Source organism: Amblyomma americanum, chromosome 1 (genome assembly GCF_052857255.1).
Source record: "Amblyomma americanum isolate KBUSLIRL-KWMA chromosome 1, ASM5285725v1, whole genome shotgun sequence".
Classification (NCBI taxonomy): domain Eukaryota; kingdom Metazoa; phylum Arthropoda; class Arachnida; order Ixodida; family Ixodidae; genus Amblyomma; species Amblyomma americanum.
The window spans coordinates 211,002,160-211,023,197 of record NC_135497.1 but is presented as its reverse complement, the minus strand read 5'-3'; the positions used below and the strand labels follow the sequence as shown (position 1 = coordinate 211,023,197).

At 50.5% G+C, this 21,038-nt stretch overlaps 1 protein-coding gene across 3 annotated transcripts in view; it reads left to right on the top strand.

Moving 5' to 3' along the window:
• Window positions 1-21,038, top strand: part of LOC144114571 (protein SLC31A2-like) — a 46,487-nt gene that overhangs the window by 4,078 nt on the left and 21,371 nt on the right. For all 3 annotated transcript variants that reach the window (XM_077648403.1, XM_077648404.1, XM_077648405.1), the window contains 2 exons: window positions 295-385; window positions 856-1,007. In XM_077648403.1, the coding sequence (XP_077504529.1) occupies window positions 295-385; window positions 856-1,007 (243 nt within the window). The remainder of the gene's footprint in view (window positions 1-294; window positions 386-855; window positions 1,008-21,038) is intronic.

Here is a 21,038-nt window from a genome sequence, read left to right as displayed (position 1 = left end):
ATGTTGTCAAACTGGGCTGAGGGCAGATATTGTGTTGGGACTAACAAAAAGAAATAAAAGGTGTCCTGTGTAATCATGGAATCTTGTTGGGGCTACAGCTGTTGCTCCTTCTTTTTGCCCCCGCATATATGGTGACAAGTGTGGGAGTCTTTTTATGATTTGTTTACAAAAGTAAAAGCTATTGGTTTCATGTTTTTCCAAGTTACAAGTTTAGCAATTTTATGAGACGAGTCACCTCCTACCATTTTTACCTTGTTAATAATGGTGTACCCATGCTTATTTTGTTCTGCGCAGATGGAGGTGATGGGCCATCAGTCATACTTTGAATTTAGCACTCATGTGGAAAACCTGCTGTTTCGAGGCCTCTCTGCATCCTCTCTTGGAGGTGACTCCTGTTTGTTTTCTAAAAAGCCTGCCTTGCAATGTAGCAGAGGCGTTTATCACTTCAGGATTTAGCATGGCTGTTTGTTCCTGTTCTGTTCCACGTTCAGCATTCTGGTGACATGACCCAGAAGGGCAGAGGTAGGTGTGTTGTTCAGGTCTGTGGTGATAGGACTTTTTTGAGTGGTACTACATTGTCACCTCACTGTTCCTGTTGTGTAATATGATTCTCATGACTCATGGGGGTAGCCTTGTTTTTACAGCTGTGCTTCTAACAGTTTCTTGGCTGTGAGAGCTTTTTCTGGTAATGAAATGAGGAAGCCATGCAGTGTGTACTACTGGGCAGGACATGAGTGGGTCTTTGCGACATAGTGATGCCTTTGAACCAAATTACCTCCCAGGCAACTAACTCTTGGGGTAGACCTGTGCTCTGGATAGTGCAGTCAGAGCATAAGAAGCTTGTTTCCCATGCAGGTATGCTTGGCATGTGCCTGGGAGTAGCTGCCTTCTCAGTGCTCTATGAATCCATCACAGCCTCGCACCATTATGTGACAGAAGTGCACAAGCAGAGCCTTTGGGCACCGAGCCAGCGGAGTCGCCTTGAGGCCAGTCCGGATGCCTCCCAGGTCTGATTGATCCTCTGCTCCTCGTAGCCATGTTGAGTGCTTTTCTTTGCAGGGCAAGGCAGAGTCACCTTATTGTTAGGAGATAGTAGAGCTTAAATTGTTTTTAGTGCTTTGTGAGCCCACCTTGTTGCCGTGAGTGTAGAGTTAATACATCTTTCTTGCTGGAAACATGACGCTGCATAGCACAAACATTGCGTAAGCATGGCTCATTCCAGGGTTGGAGTTTAACGTTGTGGACTTGTGGTGTTGTTCGTCACAACAAGGTTCAAAGAGTAGGTCAGTGGACGGAGAATGCATCCTCTCCTTTATTTATTCAGTAAATTACTGCCTTCGTCCTTTTGTGCATTTGTGCCACATGTTATTGGAAAGTGTTGGAAACATTTGAAATGGTGCTTCCTGTGAGCTGTTTGAGGGTAGGTGAAGGTAGAGGATAAAGGGAAGTGTGAAGTGATAAAAAAAATTAGAAAATGTGAAGTGATTGTGCATGCTGGAAACACTTGCTTCTGAGGTTTTGCTCACTGACACTTGCCTACCTGGCCTCTGTCTGCCATAGAGATTAAAACAAAACGATTATTACATATGTCTGTAGGATTGTAGGATCTTCTGCTGGTGAAGTGTCCTGAAGGTGTGGATCAGCCTACGATTAATCTAGCTAAGAATTGTAGCTCCTAAATGTGTAGAAAAACCTGTGAAAGGCTTAGAGGAGGTTATTGATGGCTCATGTAGAAGGAACTAATGGTAAGGGCAGTAGTCATTATGCTACAGTTTGTTATGCAGGCAAGCCTTGCAATTTTTAAAAAAGTAACCCAGTGATTTGCAATATTTTCTTTTGGCTCATTGGAGTGGTAGTTCGGAGGAATTTGATGAATGAGTTTTGAAAGCAGTGATTGGAGGGTGACGTTGTAAGGCGTCAAATGACGTCCATATTTCTTTGACAGTTACACTTAAATTTAGCAGTGGTTCCCGTTTTTTCTGTTTTTGGTAGCCTAGCCCCCTCGATGCTGGTATAACCCCCAGCGTTGCATTCGCACAGAGAAGGGAAGTGAGCAGGTCGCAGGTAAATACCGCAGTGCGAAGCCGTTGAGCGCCAAACACCTACCTAGGTGAGCGCTTGCTGCGCGCGACGCTAACTTCCGGATCCAGTCAGCGTCGCGGGTGGAAACGAACGCGTGCCAGCGTTCACTCCCTTCGCTCGACTTCTTCCTGGTCTTCAAGGGTGGCCACACTGCCTGGCTCTTCCTTTTCGTTATCGCGGGGCCACGCTCGGAGACTCGGCGGGGAGAACGAGCGTACTACATCCACTTGCAAATGCGTGGCGACTGTGCGATGGGCGTGTCGGTGTGACGAGTGTCGCCGGCATGTTGGGCTGCAGTGCGCATTGAGTAAGTGTTTAGCTCATCTCGAGGCGCGCCTCGTGCCCTGGATGGGTACACCACCACGCGAAGCATTGCGCGGAAGACGCTGCTTACCACCTTTGACCCGTTTACTTTTTGCTTTTCCCCCCGCGTGGTGGTGGCACCGAAGCGGAACGTAACACCACGTGCTGCGCAGGCTGCCGCGTCGAGCGGGATGCGTGCGCGCACGTGCGCGGTACCGGTATGCTGCGCGAGTTTGGCTTGCCTGGCATTGCAGTCTGTCATGTCCGCTGCCCGTTCTCTTCCCTCCCCCTTCGCCGTCGATGTGTGGCGCGTTAATTCGAAGGACCCCCCCCCCCCCCTCCCCCTCTCCTTTTCACGAACAGCTTCCTGCTCCGGGAACCAAAACAAAAAGGCGCCTGAAGTGAGCGCGGCCCATTTGGAGTCTTCCGATCGCGGCATCTTATCGCGAAGCTCATCTTGTGCGGCGCCTGCACCGCTTGGGGGCCTAACGGTCGTTCCCTTCTCGCGGCGCGCTTCGTGAGCGCCGGCAGTTTCGCCATCGCGTAGCCGTTGGTATTATTTCTTCCCTTTCCCTTTTCCTGCAGAAGCAACAAGAAAGGGAGCGGGGGAAAAAAAGTAACAAACGGATCGCCGTTTCTCACTGCCGCTTCCGCTTTCGCCGCCTAATCGTGGCGTTCAGCCCGTATGCGTGTCATAGCTCCATCTGCTGCATTCGCGAAGCGGGCATTTTCCGACTCGTGCCGCCGTTAGGGCTCCTTCATTGAGCATTCGCCGTTGCACGGGAGTTTGATGTCCTCTGGGATCACGTAGGCTCAGTCTGTCTCGTTCGGCCACTACGGGTGAAACGAGCTCTGAAAACTAAGAATAGAAAATGCTATGATTGCAATTGATTATCTAGAATGCCGTGTTTTAGGCCAAATAAGGAAGGCAGTTCTGAGAGGATCGAAAAAAAAAATTGACCTAGCAGATTAAATGAGCATAGACAGCAATTGTTTTGTTTGTGTGTTTCTTCTCGTGGTCATTCCCCTACTTCCGCTAAAAAAAGAAATTATAATTGAATTTCTTCTTGACGCTATTTCCGTTTCGGTTTCATTAACCGAACGATGGTTGTGACATCAAAGATTGGCTTTAGGTCACGTGAGGTATGGCACAAACTGCAATATGATCGCTGACACGTACTTTTAATTCACTGCAACGCTTGAGCCAGCTTCCTTCAAGAGCCGGAATGGCAAGAGACTACGTATCAGCGATTATATTGTAGTTTTTTTTTCATGCCTTCTGTGACCTAAAGCCACCTTTGATGTCACAGCCACCGTTCGGCTGATGAAACCGAATCACCGCGGGAGAAGAAATTGAATCACAAATTATTCAGCGGTCGTAGGAGAACACCACGTGGTAATCCATGTATTATGTTTTGTGCATAATTGCAGAAAAGGAAACACGCTACTAAAATTCGGTGTCTGTAGTCCTTTAAAGATGTCAACTCCATCAAAAACTCTTCTCAGTAAAAATTGATTCTCTAGTTCTTGCCGGTTATGTTGACGTTTGTACGTAAGGAAAATAGGAATTTATCGCTGAGATAATTGAATTAAAACATTTTCTCACCGCTCGAGCCAAACTCGTGACGTCTACACCGAGAAAGGCTGCCACCGTTTTGAAGTGATTGGCGGTGCAGCCTAGCCTCCGCGATGAGCGCCTAAAAATGGGCTTCGAAGCACGCAGCTTACTTGCGAAATCGGCCGGTGATGGAGACACCTGTATTGGGTTTTTTCTTCTTTTTTGGCTTATAAAAAAAACTTCGTTTTCGGTGAGAGTGGTCTCTTCGGTATTAGAACGCGGTACGCTATCGACACAGACCTCACTGTCCCTTTAATTGGTGGCCTAGCATAATCTCCGGAGAACAAAATGGGAAAAGAGCGAAGTGATAACAGTGGATGCCGTTTTTATCGCCATTCCAAATGCTGCTTTCGTTGGCCGCTGAGAACGCTTTTACGGAGCGAACCGAAGCGTAACACACGCATGCATAGCCTTTTGAAGTGTACATCTATTTTCGATACAGAAAGAAAGAACGCCACGTTGTCAAAAATGTGCTGGGTAATGGGGTGGAGACTGTAAATGTTTAGTTTTTTTCCCCTTAGGAATGGTGCGTAATACACATTACTAAACGCTGCTTGGAATTGTCCTGCACCCGGTGGATAATTTGTAATTGAATTTCTTTTTGTATGTAGCTTCGGTTTTTAGCAGCCGAGCAGTGGCTTTCACGCCACAAGTAGAGCAGAAATCGCATGAAGCGTACAAAAACTGCTATACGATAGCTGTTCACTCGCGGTCATCTTCTGGAGTTACACAAGCGTACGATTTTGAGCGAAATAAAACGAGAATGGAGTAACTACACTGCATTTTTCTTTTATCTTGGCTCTCTTAGCTTGAGTTTGAACCAATCTACTTTTGACGTCGCAGCACCGTTCGCCTGCTGGAACCAAAACTGCGTGGGCAGAAGAAATTCCAAGTTACAAAGTATTTACCTGGCGTAGGCCGATTCCTCGCCATGATTCATGTTTATTCATCGCCATGATTCGTCTTGCCCATCGTTCTGAAGAAAGAGCACGCAACAAATATTTGGTATCTTCACCTTTATGACTGTGTGTACTAAAAAAAAAAAAGCGTGCGTTTTTTTTCGTCTGTAGTTCGCAAAAATGAGAGCGATAGGCTGGTATATCGTCTTTGTGCAGCAGTGGCGCTGCGTTTTTGCGGTTGTTCAATTCTACGAACTGACGGGCGAATTGGTATGGCGTCAATGTGTAGAAACAGCGCGTAGAAAGGCGCTGCAGCTTTTTGTGTGCGCGCGTATCTTCAGTTTGCGTCGTGCGCTGTTCAGAATTCTTACCGTTGTTTTCACCTCGCATACAGGCGTTTACTGCAACGCTAGTTTAGTGGTAGAACATCCACTTCGCATGCGATAGACCCTAGGTCTGATCCCTGTATGAACCCGTGTTCCACGCGGTTGTCCCCAATTGCTGAGCTTTGTACTTTTTTTATTGTGAAAGAAGGGGCAGTTAAGTTCGACCTGGTCAGGTTGCAAACTGGATGTCTGGCTGATTAGCACTTTAGAGGGAGAGGGTTATTTAGCAGCGCTGCTGTCACACGGGAACTTCTGATCCTAATCGAGTCGATTGGGATCGAACTCAATGCAGATCCAGTGTAGTAATAGTGGTTTATTGAAATAAAAACAAAAATGAAAAAAAAAACAGTGGACGGCTGCGGAAACTGCTGTCGATTCGCTTAATCACCTGATCGGCAGCCGGGTGAAACCAAAGGAATGGGGTCGAAGATAGGAAGAAGAAACAAAGATAGGAGCAGCAGCTAGAAAGACGCTATTTACATACACTATTTACACCTATATACAAGTACGCAATCATACAAACGTTCACTCAAGGTATTCAAATGGGTAGCGACCACTCGCATACTCGTGTCATACATCACTGTCCCGCACCGCGTGCTTTTAGTTGTGCGCGTGTCTCACTGTTCATTAGCAGTCGCCGTGGATCCTCCAGATGCTTTTTACTCATCAGTGCTCGGCCTGAGTAATGGTTCTCTGGTCTGCTATTCTGCACTATGTGCACGGTTCTGGGCGGTGTGTGCAGAAGTGAGGTCCGATTCCCAATGTATGCACGCACATTGCGATCGCGGCCACAGGCGGGCCGATGGGAATGGCCTGCGGTCTGCGAATAGCTGGCGCGAGCGCCGTGGGTGTCTGTCCCATAGGGGCTTAGTCTGCGTCATACGGCCATGGTCTAAATTCCCGTCTCCATCCCGAACAAAAGTAAGGCTTTTTTTTTTTTTTGCCGAGAATCAACGTTTAACTTGACCCACAAAAGCATCGTTGCACGCCCGAGCGAAAGTAGCATACCTCTTCCGCTTAAACCGGATTCGTTTCTGCGTACACCGGCGCGTTTCGTGTCGTGTTTTCTGCTCTAGCGCTCGCAGTCTGACACGGGGTACACCGGCTTATTTTGGGCACATGACGGAGTGGTTACATTAGGACGCGCGATCAGCCCAGTACACGTACACCGATTTATGCAAATGGCCCGTCTAACGCCGGTCGCACGTTCCCACGGCGACTCGCAGCGGCGGTATAGGGCGGGAGGTTGCAGGTCGTCCCGACCTTGTTCCGTGTGCGGGTCCCACGCTGCGCTGAAGTGGACTCCGTGGGCAAGGCTTTGGGCTCAGCTTGCCAGTTGGTTGATCCTTTCTTCCTACGGCAGCAAAGCGCGAACGAGAACTGATAACAAAAAAAAAAAGAAACTGTACGAGTGCTCCCTCACAACCGATGTTTGTTGCAAGAACAGATTAGGCCCATTTTGAGGTGCCTATGCATCACGCATAAACCACGGTTACAAATGTTTCGAATCGTTGCACGTGTAGACAATATACTACTCTCTCGTCGTTTTGGCACTTTCCCTCAAGAGGTGGACTGGAGTCGTCTTCTGTCGCAATCATGTAAATGACCAACCCCTCGCTTCCTTTCCTTTACGCTTTTTTTTTCCTAGCTGGGGCGTGAAAAAAAAAAAAAAGTGGCTGGACGTTTATCCCGTCCTGTGGTAATTTAACTTGAGCGACATGCTGGGTTTGTGTTGCTGATGGCAGCCGGCAGCGTTTTGTACAGCTCTGTGTAGGTGCGTGGGATGTCTGCTGCGTTCATGCTGCTTCACTCGAGAGCCTTTTGCTGAGGAGAGTGTTGGAGAAGCCGGTTGCGTCAACCAGTCATGTGAGGAGGTAGGAGGGTAGGCGTGCCTCACTCACGCACGCGTGACGGTGTACGCCTGGACGTGCGGCGTTGACAGTGCTGGAGTAGCTGGGTGCAGTGAGCAGTCATGGAGCGTTGTGGGAGTGGGTGACAGGGGTGCGGGGGTGTGTGCGCGGATGACGACGAAAGCGCGATTTCGACGGGCGGCGCTTATACAGCTGTCTCTGTAAACATAACCTTATATGTACATGCGGGGCCAGAATAGTACGGAGCACAGGAACGGTCGCAGATCGGCGGAGAACTGCATATGCGCGCTACTTAGCGTGAGCGTCGGAAACTATGCGTGTCGGCACGCGCAGAGAGGCGCCGGGGCACGGACCCACTTTTTTGCCGCAGGCTTGTCGACATCACTGCTTAACGTATAGTCTGCATGCCTGCAGCAAAGGAAGGGCTGCGCGCTTCGTAGCGCAACACAACTTGGCGCTCGGCGCGCAGCATCGACAATAAACTCAGCCCGCTTGGAGGACGGTATCACCTGGCGGAATTGCTCGGAACAACCCAGCATCTTTCGAGCAAAGATAAGATAAAGCAAAGAGTGGGGCTCGGTGGCGGGTAGTCTCCCTGCGCGCGGACAGCCAAATGTTTCTTTCTGTCGTTGATAGGTGGCGCTTAGATGCAGTTTCTCCTTGATGCGTCGCCTGTCGCGTGCTCCGTACTATTCAGGCCGCGCCTGTACTACCTTCCTGCTGCGTATTTTAAAGGACTCTGCGCACGTAATTTTAGTTGCGCGTTTTCTTCTTTCAATTGATGCGTTAGAATTAGCTTACATGCATCACCGTATGGTATTCGCCTGAGACTGCTAAGTAATTTTTAATTGAATTTATTCCCTCATGCTGTTTCGGTTTCAACATGCGAACGCTAGCTATGACGTGTAGTTGACCTTCAAGCCACGTGAGGCATGAAAGAACTGGCAATATAAACGCTGATACGCAGTTTTAATTCGCTACAACACTTACTAGCCTGCTTCAAGAGCTGCAAGGACAGCAAACGACGTATCGGCTGTTATATGCCGTTTTTTTTCATGCCTCACGTGACCTAAAGACCAACTACACGTAAAGCCCCATCGTTATGTTCATGAAACCGAAAAAGCGTCACGAATAAATTCAAGTATAAATTATTTAGCGGTCGCAGGCGAATATCACGTGGTGATCCATGACTTTTAATGTCTAACGCATCATTTGAAAGGGCCGTCGCGGTGCCTCATTGGTTATGGCGTTCGGCTGCTGACCCGAAAGACGCGGGTTCGATCCCGGCCGCGGCGGTAGAATTTCAATGGAGGCGAAATTCTAGAGGCCCCTGTACTGTGCTATGCCAGTGCACGTGAAAGAACCCCAGGTGGTCGAAATTTCCGGAGCCCTTCACTACGGCGTCCCTCGTAGCCTGAGTCGCTTTGGGACGTTAAACACCCATAAACCAAACCATAACTGCGAGTGTCACGCGTCACATGATAAAACGGAGCCGCTGCGGTAGCGGAGTGGTTATGGCGCTTGGCTGCTGGCCCGAAAGACGCGGGTTCGATCCCGGCCGCGGCGGTCGAATTTCGATGGAGGCGAAATTCTAGAGGCCCGTCTGCTGTGCGATGTCAGTGCACGTTAAAGAATACACGACGTCAGTGCACGGTGGTCGAAATATCCGGAGCCCTTCACTACGGCGTCTCTCATAGCCTGAGTCGCTTTGGGACGTTAAATCCCCATAAACCATAAACCTAAACCAACATGACAGAACGGTGAAGGCGGAAGCTGTGCGAGAACACTATGCTGCCTGTGGCATCAGGACTGCTGGAACCGAGGGCCTCTTTAAGCTTTTGAGCAGAAAAGGGTAGGTAAATAAGGGGCTTAAGTTATTACATGCCTATGAAGGAAGTCAACAGTCGCGGAATGCGTAGGGGATTTTCTTTTTTAATTTGTGGGGATCATCAAAGGGAAAGTTATTCCTCATGTGCCAGGCTGCAAAACCTCGAACTTTCAGCTGCATAGGTGCAGCAGACGCTTTTAAAATGATTTAATAGTTTTTTTTCGTGAACAGCTTGCTGGTGTGGTAACTGTTGTAGACGCTGATGACATAAACCAACTCCTCCGCACGCCGCGCCGTCTGCTGTGGCCCGTGTGACCCTTTCAGCTTGCCTGCAGCATAGCATGTGAGCGTTACCTTTTCGAAGTGGGAATAATCGCGCAGTTCGGCTTGACGCCGTCATAGAAGAACGAACCATTGTCGTAGCTGTCGCGGTGGCTCGAATCGGTGATTGAAACGTCAAGTTAACATCAAGCCAGCGCTATTATCGCCGTGGCGTTTGCAATCGTGGCATATTGCCACCATAATTCAAGGAGGCGCGGTAAGCACATGCGGGCCCTCGTGCGTTTGGTCGTCAAAAAATTTCGTGGCCAGAGAAGAATACGGGAAGTCCGCATGTGGCTGCGAAGTGCACAAGACGTGACATATACGTAATAGCGTGCGCCAGTTCCCGGCCTAAACCCTCACTCAGTGTTTCTTGACGTAAATTTTCCTTCAATGCACAATTTCAGTGTGAAAAAAAAAAACAACTTGCGGCAAGGAGGAAGCTCGGTGCAGGTGCTTACAAGTGCTCGAGCACACATGATCGAACCGATATCGCCGGACTGCGAAGGTGGTGCGCGTGCCGTAACTTTACACGAGGTGCCTCGAAGCCAGCGCCGCTATGCAGGATGGCGGCCAAGGATGTTGGGGCGACAGCATTCGGCCTTTCTCCGCTACATTGGCTCGTCTGTGCCGGCACGTTGTGTAATCTTGCACGGGCGGCTGAGGTAAAAGGGACTTTAGGCTGAGGCGGTCGCGGTTGACTCGTTCCTTACTGCGCCTATTCAAATCGTTCGGCTTGAACGATGGCGCGAAATGGTGCACACTGCGCGATGCGGGCCGCTTTTGGACGCGCAACACTGCCCACTATGTTGCAAAAGAACTGTGCGCGTCAGTTTCGGATTCGGTGTTTTTGTCATGATGTTAAATAAACACGATTGATTGATTGATTGATTGATTGATTATCAAGGAGTATTTTCAAGCGATCACGACGAGCGTGACGTTCAGGGTGGCGTCCTAGTCTCCCACCGACCCTGATCAGCAACGGCGGTACTCGCGATAGAGACAACTTCACAAAGCGCACTGCGCATGCGCGCGTATACCGGAAGTAGCCAAGCGCCATCTTGGTTGTAGTCCTTCGAGGCATCGTCTGCTCGACAGCCCACTTTGCACCTTGATTGGCATTATACCCGGTCGCAGTAGCTTTCCGCCGTTTCATTTATTGTGTTGAGCTAAAGGAAACAGAGGCGCCTCTAAGGAGTTTCGAGGGGTGCAGTGCTAATCGCAGCAGGCGCAGCGCTGAGGGGGCATTCAGTTGCTGCGGGGAGTGCAGTGACGGGGATGCTGCGCTTGTGATTCGAACCTTATCGTTAAAAATGTTTCAGGTGACGATAAAAACGCGCTTGACCGTCACTTTAGCTCGTTTTGCAAGCAGAACATTTCTACTGATAACGATGGACGCGTTTTAACGACTTCAGACAGTATTTACATTTCTTTCCACCTCACTTTGCCGTGTCGATTTTCGCTGTATCCATATCGGCATTCACTATAGCAGTGTCACATTACGTTGGCTGTATTTTTCATCGTGGTCCTTATTTAAAACTGGCCATGCGGTAGATTTTTTATTCATATAAACATATAAATATCTTCACGATGTGCTCAGCGGGTTTACCAGCAGGGAAGCTCAGCAGTACGAGTGAGCTATGAAGTTTTTTTTTTGAATAGAGTTGTGACCAGTTCTTGTGTTGAGTGCAAAATAAGAAAAGGGGAAGCCATTCGGGAGGTTTCGAGTGCGGCAATTGAGGGTTGAATGGTTTTTAACTTTGTGACCAATAAGTTCATTTTTGAGTGCATTGTTGCAACACAAATTTTTTTCGTTTAGAGATATAATCCTTGCTGCCAAGGCGCCTCTCAACCTACGCACTCCCGCTGTTTTCTCAGTATACAAGTCGGAATACGTTGAATTACGGGGAAACACTACAGACAATCGTTTTTTTCTAATTTTTGGAAATACTGAGTAGAGCGCGAGTGATATTTCGACATAAAGATGTGTTGCTAAAAAGGCAAGATCACGTATGCTTGAAGAACGGGGTGTAGCAAAACGTCAGAATTTATTCCACATTTCCCATTTAATGAAGTATAGAAAGCACTACCGCTGCTATGGCAGCTTGAGGTAACAGGAGTGAATACGCGCATCAGGCATGCACATTGTGGATTCCTGAGTACGACAAAATTTCAGTTTTTCACCCACAACGTTACATAAAAGCAGAAACGCATGCAAAGAAGGCTTGGCGAAGCAGCACGAAGGTGAATTGAATCCGACCGCCTCCTTGATGGCAATTAAACTGCCTTGAAAGCTGAGCGGCACGTAAAAGGCGTTTCAGATCTTCAGACCTTAAAAAATTACCATTTGCTAATATGGACTGATCAGCAGGGATAAGAACGCTTTATGTGCTCAACAGGACTTCTTCAGCTGCCTCTCATGGCCAGCTTCTGCGCTCTATCTTGGGGACCTTTTCGAGAAAACGAAAAATCCGGGACCCTCTGTATCGCTCAGTTGTCGGAGCACATGACACCCCTCAGGTGAGCCCACTTCTCTCACAAATCCAGCATTCATGCAGAGAAACACCGCGTGGCGACGCAAACAGGACTGCTTCTCGCGCGTGCACCACGCCACGCACCGCAACCCCCGGAGTGCATCGCGGCGGTGGTGGCGTAGCGCAACTGCTGGTAAATGCAAGCCACAGCTTTGTGTGGAAATATGACGCCCATTCGTCGGAGTTTTGTTGGGATACAGATGACTGGTCCGCCCAACCCGCACTTTCAACAGGTGCCCGCCTGTAACGATCGCTGCTTTCCGAGTCTCTCTGAATGAAGCGGGCATGCTCTGAACGGTTCCGTTCCACCAGCATTGTAGCGGATCAAGATTTCTCGAATACGACCTGGGGTCGATCTTTGTACTGCGCTGTGGAGCAGCCCTAATATGTTCGGAAAGAAGCCAACAGTTATCAGGAGAGCATAGGGAAATGTTTCCATATTTTTGTGCTTGTGGCGTTGATCAATGTAATTACTTTATGGCTGAAAGATAACTGATTATGAAGTAGAAGAAGCAATTATGGGACGATCAGTGTAATAGCTGCGGCGTAATGCGTTCGCATGCACTTTGTGGCTTGAGCGTTCCTTAATGGTCGATGCGATCGGAAACAGCTGCATTCATGTGTTCAAAATCGCCGCGTATCTCTCGTATCTTTTCTTTCTCCGCTGTTCGGTTCTCAGACACGCGCCCTTTCTTAGACTACTCAGACTAGGTAGCACAGACAAAAGACAGGTATGGTAAAATTAACACATGAGGTAATACCGGTATAATTGCAGAATACAGATGCATAAATGTGCACGCCGCTGAACGAAGCAATACAGAAGTACAAGTCGAGTAGAGAGATCGAGGTACACGGACAAAGAAAAAAATTCATAGAGCTAGCGAAGGCGGTGGCTGGTCTGCGTAACGGCAGTGTCCGGTTGTAGGGAGCGCCACCGGGCTGGCCGATGCTTGCTGCGGGGCCGATGTGGTGTCGCGGATGCCGATTAGCTTGGACCATGCATCATTGTCACCGCCATCACTGCACTTGACATATCAGACACAGGCCGGAGGGTCACGTGTCGGCTGGCTTCGCACGCGTCGCATGCACTCACTTCCTCCAGACAATCTGCCCGGCTCCTGTTTTTCTAGCCGCCGCGTCCTGGTGGTAAAGAAAGGCGATCCAGAGGAACGGACGCAAACGCTAAAGATAGACCTCGAAAGGAAAGATCACAGGAGAGACACGACAGAGCGGTAAAGGACATGACTGCACATGGGGCGAGAACTGACATACTGACAGCATTCGGCCATCCTTTTTTTCCAGTCGCCTTCGGGTGGAATGCGTCCTGTCTTACTCATTTTTTAATGCGAAAGCATTATATGTTCAATTAGCACAAAATAGCGGTCTGTCGCCGTCCATGGCACGAAATTCCTCAGTGACGTCGCCATGTTCTTGCATGACGTAAGCAGTAGCCCATAAGATGACTTCTACAGCAAAGAAGAAAAAGTAGAATTTCTTCCGAAGATGTCGTGAATTGAACCGAGGACCTTCAGGTTGTGAGGCGAGCACGTAATCCATCGGCCACAAAACCGCGTTGCCTCATGGCGACTAAAGATGAACCTAGTGTATGCGTTTTCTTATAACTGTATGCTAATGAATAGGAGTGTCATTAGAAAGGAAGGCATCTTTGATGAACCTCGAAACAGAACTCACGTTGAGACAATGCTTTCGCATTCAAAGCATGTGAGCAGTCATAAGTGCCCTCCGTAACTTCTTTTTTTTTCACACGTCGGTTGCTTCGTCCTCGTTGCTTTTGGTGTCAGACGACGGATCCTTCCTGGCTATGGTTCGTGTAGCAAAACACCTCTTGCTGTGCAAGGTGCCCAACACCCAGCTCCACGTGGTGTGAGTGTGTGACGGCACCGGGGCACCACCCACGCAGCAACCTTCCGAAGAGCAGTGGGAGGCTCGGATAGCCAGTCCCGACCCTGACGTCCGGCACATGCTGGCGGACAGGGCGCGCCAAATGGCCACGGCTCGGCCTCCGGGACTAAGGACGCCGCCCGCCTAGGGCGAAGACTCTCGCCTGCTCATTTGGTCAAAAAAAGTTTGTTGCTGCTATTTCTGCTTGTCCTCAGCACGGTGTACGTGGTCCGCAGCCACCATTCCTTCGTAAAAACGCTACGTTCGTAGGAGCCGGGAGAGTACTGCACTTTGTGTCCATGGTTGTGAAGCTTTTTTGCGGTGATATATATGGGCATCGGTATATTCGGTGCAACTTGCATGGCTCCTCTGTTGTAGCTGGCTTCCTGTCGAGAAACACCGTTTCGCCTTTTCCTCCATCACTTCTTGAAGGTTTTTTTTTTTCTGCTGCTCTTAGCTCCGCCGTGTTTTCAGTTGTTTTCTTCCGTTGCGTGTATACTTAGTACGCAGGTCGGAGTGAACGGGTCGCGTGGATCGTGCAGTCCGCCTTCAGACTATTAGTTCTTGTTTAGTTGTTTTCCTTTAGTCGTCCATGTGGAACAGGCAGCGTTCCGGGCGGGAAACTTAAAGAAAGGCCAAGGAAGGTACGAACTTTGAGAATCACCCTCACCCCGTGCATCTTTCTTTCCCTCCCATACCCTCCTTTCCCCATCTCTTCCCTCCCTCGCCTTTACATATTCTTCTGTGCCAGTCCTACCTCACCCTCACCTTACCGACTGAAACCCTCATGTGGGTGCCCACGCCTGTATGTTACCTATGGCGTCAAGACTGCCAGAATTGAGTCCCTCGTTAAGCTGTTGAGCAGACAACGATAGGGAGATGAGGGGCCGTTATGAATACAGTGGTTATGACACACAAGTGAAGAAAGTCGAACAGTGGTAATACAGGACGTACTACGCCCGCCGCTATGGACGAAGGTGGCGCCGGTGAGCGTTCTCACGATTAGGTTGCTCGCAACGTAAATACCCCCGAAAGTAGACGACTGTACGGCCGTCGCGGTAGCTGAGTTGGTAGAGCACCATACGTGAAATTCGGAGGTCTTGGTTTCGGATCCCACCGGCGTGCAATTAATAATTGGGCGCATCGCTAAATCGCTGCACCACTGCGCCGGGAGCGGTACGAGGACCCCCAGCGATCTATGAATGTAAAGTAGAGAATGACCTATTCCGAATATATGGGCATTAACCCATTGTCGTTATCCGAAAAACTTCCATCCGTGAACAATGGATCCGAACATCGGAAACGAAGACGTGGGAAAACCGAAGTGCTAGCGCAGTTAATTCGCATTTGGCATAACTACGGAAATCGACCGTCAGTTTTTTTTCTTCTGCTTTCAAATCAGTTATCTTGCAGCCATAAAAAAATTCCTTTATTATTTTCCCATTGAGCAGCACCACAAGTAAAAAAAAAATTCCCTATGCTGTATTGGGCTTCGATGATTGTTTACTTCCTTCATTTGCGTTTCTGACTTAATAATGCATGGAACGTAATTCTAGGTTGTTTTATTCTACTATTTTCTGACTGAATATTATTAATATTTTGTGAATTTTTGTGCGAATCTGTTTTCCAGATTTTTTTCTTCCTGAGCAATACATGTGTCGATTTTTTTGTCATTAAAAAGAGAACTCCATTGTAGCTGCACATAATGGGCTTCAATGAAGGAAAATTCTTAAATTTATAGGTGAACAATTTTTTTACGCGCACCACCCTGAAATTGCTTGTTTTCCTGTGGTCAAAAACGAGACTCGCGAATTGAAATACGGGACAGGCTTTGAGAAGTTAATGCTTAAACGGCGATTATTTTCGACAGGCTGACGTGGGAGACCGCGGCTTTTCTTGATGTGTTGTGTCCATGCTTAGAGAGCTACTGAATGACAGCGGAGAGAGAGCGAGAGAGAGAGGACAGCAGGTCTTCGCTGAGCTGAGGCTCAGTGATGCAGTGTGGCAATATTTTGTAAGAAACTGCACATCTCCAACCAAAAATTTGCGCGAGACTACGCTTGCTCTACTCAAAACGTCGCGCAAACTTTGTTCTTGTTTAATATGTGTCCATTTCACACCCTCCTTAATCCCCTTCTTCAAGGTACGGTTCGAGTGTTAACCTACTGTGAGCCTTGGTACCGAATCTTTCCGTTTAATTACCCCACACCGGCGCGCACAAAGCTTCCCGGAGGCGCTTCGATGGAGGCGAGACGTTAAAGGCGCCCGTGCGCTGTTCGATGTCAGCGCCCGTCCATGAATCCCATATGGTTGAAATAATTCCGGAGTCCGCCACTACGGCGCTTTTCTCTCACTTTCTTCTTTCACTCCATCCTTCATACCTCGTAAGGAGAGAGTTACAGCGCTGTGCATCCCCTTTTGACCAACTCGTCCACCCGAGCCCCCCTCCTGCTCGCTTGGCAGTGCTCAACCAGCTGCCGCCAGCACCCCCCCCCCCCCCCCCCCCCCAGCTCGAAAATTACCTTGGGCCCACTTCCGAAAAAAATTCCTGGCTACGTGCCTGCTCTCGACATGTAATAATCGCAACTCCCTTCCCTCATGGCGCGGCTGAGGTGTCACCGAGAGCCGAGACAGGTACAGTGCCTTTCCTTTCGTCAAAACCATTTTTTGTTTCGAAGCATTGAACAATTGAGCGAAAAGCGGTCCTCACAGCTGCGTTCCCGCTGCTATCGGAGAACACCAGCATCCGGCGGAGCGAGCGGACGCATCTCATCTGGGCTCCGTGTTTTTTCTTGGAACTGCCGGTTTTTTTAGTCTCACCTTAATGAAAGTGCATCGACCGGATGCATGAGGTTTTGTGGACCACCGGGAACCCAAATTCCGAGGTAGGTGACCGCTTTTTCCGAATTATGAGGACTTTTGTGTGCCGAGAGGAGCGTCGCTCCCCCGGCCAAGAGCGAGGTCGACGTTAGGCCCAGCCCGAGCCTCAGTGAAGTCGCCAGCGGAATATGGAATCATCGGTGATTACGCAAGTGAGCATTCACCTTTAGGGTGACTATCGCTATGCGTGTAGAGGTGGACGGCATCGAAATTTCGCCGGACCAGTGCACAAGATCGCAAGGCTGGAAAACTGCCGGTGAGAGAGTAGGCACAAAGGCATTGACAAGCTAGGACTAAATCCCGTACTTCAAACGAGCCAAGATGGCGCCAAGGCCACGGCTGGTGTCAACAGCCGGAGCAACAACCTCGGCGGTGGCGCCACTGGCAGCGGTACACGTCACTCAAGGGCGAAACGTGTAAACATGGGCAAATTGTTGAAGGGCGCTCGAATGCCAGACTTGCCACGCGGCGACATAAAGACCGTGTTACGACCACGAGGCGGGCTCCACCTGAGCGACGTGATCCGCGTTGAACTAAGTCTTGCAATTGCGGCGGCGGCACAGATCCCCGCCAATGAAGCAAGTGAGTACGTCGTGTGTCCCAACCTCCAGCAGAATATCGTCGTGGTGAGCACCTCCAAGAAAGAGCACGCCGACCGATACGCTGCAGTATGAAGGATCGACATACGCGGCACGGCGCACGAATTTGCGCTTGGCGCGGCGTTGCCGACTTGACGTGGCCAACCGCCACCGGCGCACGCCCGCGCGCCGAGGACGTCGGAGTATATTGGCGCCTTAAGTACCTACGAAGTGGCCCCTCACGGCACGGTGAAGAGCGTCATAAGGGGTATCCCGCTCGAGGATACGGCCCAGGAGATTCAGGACAATGTTGTGCACAAGCATAACCCAACGGCCCTACAGGCAAACCGAATCGGTAAGACCCGATCAGTCGTCATTGCCTTCGAAGAGCACAATTGAAGTACCCAATTACGTGACATACGCTAACCTGCTCACGGAGTGCGCATTGCACAGAAAACAAATCGACGTATGCTATGCGTTCGGAAGAATGGGCCACAGAATGGACGTGTGCCCGGATCCTTCGAACACGATCTGCCGAGGGTGCGGTATCTCCAAACCCGCCGATGACCACGTATGTGTCCCGAAGTGTGGCCTGTGCGGAGGCAAGCACCTGACCGCGGACAAGGCTTGCAAAGCCCGCTTCAAAACGCCCTACGTCGTCCGCTGGCGGCGCTGTGAACGGCGCCGAGCAAAGGAAGACGATGCCAGAAGGAACCGAGATAAGAGAGGTCCTGCAGGCCGACCCCGCCGTAGCGCCTCCAAACAACGGGGTCGGTCACACACGCCAGGCCGCAGCAGCAACAACAGTGGCGCCGGAAACGGCCGCCAGAGTCGCTCCCGATCGAAGGCAACATCCGGGGGCGGCAGCGGCGGCGGCAACCGCCGCTCGCGCTTCCGGGCCAGTTCGGGATCCGGGGCCCGTTCGAGGTCCCGGAGCGAGTCAGCCGGACGCCGAGGGATCGCCGAGAAAAAAGTGGGCTGGACCAACAGGGCTCCCGTCGCTCCGACCAGCGACACCGAATTCCCACCCCTCACCCCCTCCCAACCCCCTAACTCACAAGCGAATCCGCAAAAGGACAGTAGCGAAGTGATAGAGCTTAAGAGGATCATAGAGCGCCAGAACGCTCAGATCCAGGAGCAGAACGCCCAAATACGGGCGCTTATGAATAAGATCGAAACGCTGGCGAGTAACGGCAGCTCGGCAAATGAAAGACCCCAGAACGACAGCACGGCGGCAGACAACGCCGCAGGCTTGTGCAGGGTGCCGCGGATGGACCCCCCCCCCCCCCCTCGCCCCGCCTAGGGCGGGCGGCGGGAGAGGCTGGGGCCGCGAAACGTGCATCAAGTAATCAAGAGGCGATGGACGCCGAAGCTCCGCGAGCGGAGAGGCAGGGGCGACCGCAGAGACCGCGACCACGGCAACGGCACAGATCCCGCGAGAAGGAGAGCTGACGGCCATTTTGGCCGCAATTTCCCAAATTAACGAAAGGGTAGGCAAAATGGACGCCCGACTCGAAGCTGTCGAGAGTCAGCCTCACACGCCATCGGTGAGGCACAAGCGCCTAGCGCCAAAAGTAGCCTCAACATCGGTAAGAAACCGCTTCGCGTCCTTGAAAAAGGAGCGGGCCGAAAAAATCAGACGCGATCGCCAGAAGGCGCAATCGACTCAAGACGTCCGGAAAGGATGATGCAGAAGCCAAGTAAGAAGCACAAGACCGGGGGGGGGGGGGGGAGGTGTTGACACCACCGTAATTTACCAATGGAACTGCCGCGGGATTCCAACAAAGAAGCGGAACTAATGTTACACATTGGCGGGCAAGAAAACAAGCCAGATGTAATTGCTCTACAGGAAACAAACGGGAAACCAAGACCCCCGTGGTACGTCACTTACACGGACCCCACGGAGAACGGAACGGCGGTCCTCGTCCGCAGCAACGTGGCGGCAACTCAACATGTCACGGCGCAGGGCGGGTGCGAGCACACGCTGGTCGAAATTCATGCGATAGAAATTGGCAGCTCGGGCAATTTATTTGTAATGAGCGCGTACTGCCGGCCCACCTAACGGCAGTACGAATTTGACCGCATCGTGAGCCAGGCGAAAGGGTTGGCGGAGACCAGGCCGGTTCTGATCCTCGGCGACTTTAATGCCCCTCACACAACGTGGTGCTATCAGTTCCAGACCAAGAGAGGAAAAGCACTGGCCAAAGCAATGGAGGATCACGAGATGGCCCTCCTGAACGAGCCGGACGTAACCACCAGAAGAGGCAACAGTGCCGCGATGGACACCACGCCAGACTTGTCGTGGTTATCGGGCACGCTAGACGTCTCCTGGAGAAGCGAAGAAGTGGACCTGGGGACTGACCACAGCGTGATCGGCATCACGATCCGAGGCTCCCGATATCGGGCTGTGCTGGGGACGGCGCGGATCACGGATTGAGACAAGATGAGAAAGTTTACCCAAGAACAAGAAGAGGCGTCCGAGGAAGAATCGGGACAAGCTGAAACACAACAGAGAGACACTACAGAAAGCTGGCCAAGCGTATAGTAGTCTTGAACAAACAGATCGCCGAGCGTGCGACAAAACTATGTAGGAAAAATTGGCTGAAGACCTGCAAGGCCTGCAGGGCAAGCTCTCGACGGGGAAGACGTGGTGTCTCTTGAGGCATCTGATCGACCCGCTGAGTAGCAAAACTGCGACCAATCGCAATCTCACCAAAGTATTGAACACGTACAATTCAATTCAATTCGTTTATTTTCCATAGCGGTACAAACGCAAACTCTGAATTGTCCCCTGGACTAAAAGTTGCACTAAGCAACTTGACGACGGCCCAGGGGCCCACCTTACAAGACAGCAGTCGATGCAGATTATCAACAAAAGAAAGAAAACCGCACTCATCAAAGATCACATTGAAAATATATGGGCAATAAAGCAGGTCTCAAAAGCGTATATATACACGAAACAAACAGTGAGACAAAAAGAAAAAATCATGAGATGATATGGAAGCACACGGTCAAAGGACAATTAGCCAGTTTAAAACCAAGGCAAGATACATCAAATCAGGGTGACACGTAAGAGTTCAGTTGAGGTTACAGAAATAATTTTTACATTCTTTCTTAGACAGAAAAAATTCCTTTGGATATTTGTTTAGAAGTGATGGAACATTATGCTTTAATGACTGAAACTTGTTTTGGGTGCGGAAATAGGGACCTAGCCAGTGTGGGGCGTTTCTAGTGAATACAAGGAAGACGGCCGCAGGCTCCTGGAAGACCTGAAGGCGAAGTACCTAAAGACAGAGAAGGGCCAGTACCCGGTGCCCGAGAGGTACCATGGACCCGACAACGAAGAGCTGGCCCGGCCGTTTACAATGACGGAACTGTGGACGGCGATAGATGAAAGTAACAAGAGAAGTGCATCCGGCAGGGACGCAATAACTTACGAACTACTCGGTAACATGAGCGGTACAGCGGCCCGCGGCCTCCTAGAGCACATCAATGAAGCCTGGAAGAGCTCACGTTTGCCGAAGGAATGGAAGGACGCCGAGGTCCGCTTCATTCCAAAGCACGGCAAGGCCCTCACGATAGACAACATGCGGCCCATCTCCCTCACGTCCTGCGTGGGGAAGGTGATGGAGCGCACGGTGCTTCGAAAGCTGTAGAAGCACCTCGAAGAAACGGATCAGATACCGGAGACGATGTACGGCTTCATGCAACATCTCAGCACCTAAGACGTGTTGATCCATCTCCACGAACTGGTCGTAAAGCCCGCAACGAGGAACGCGCCGCGCGGGATACTCGCTCTCGACCTGTAGGGAGCGTTTGACAACGTGTCCCACGCG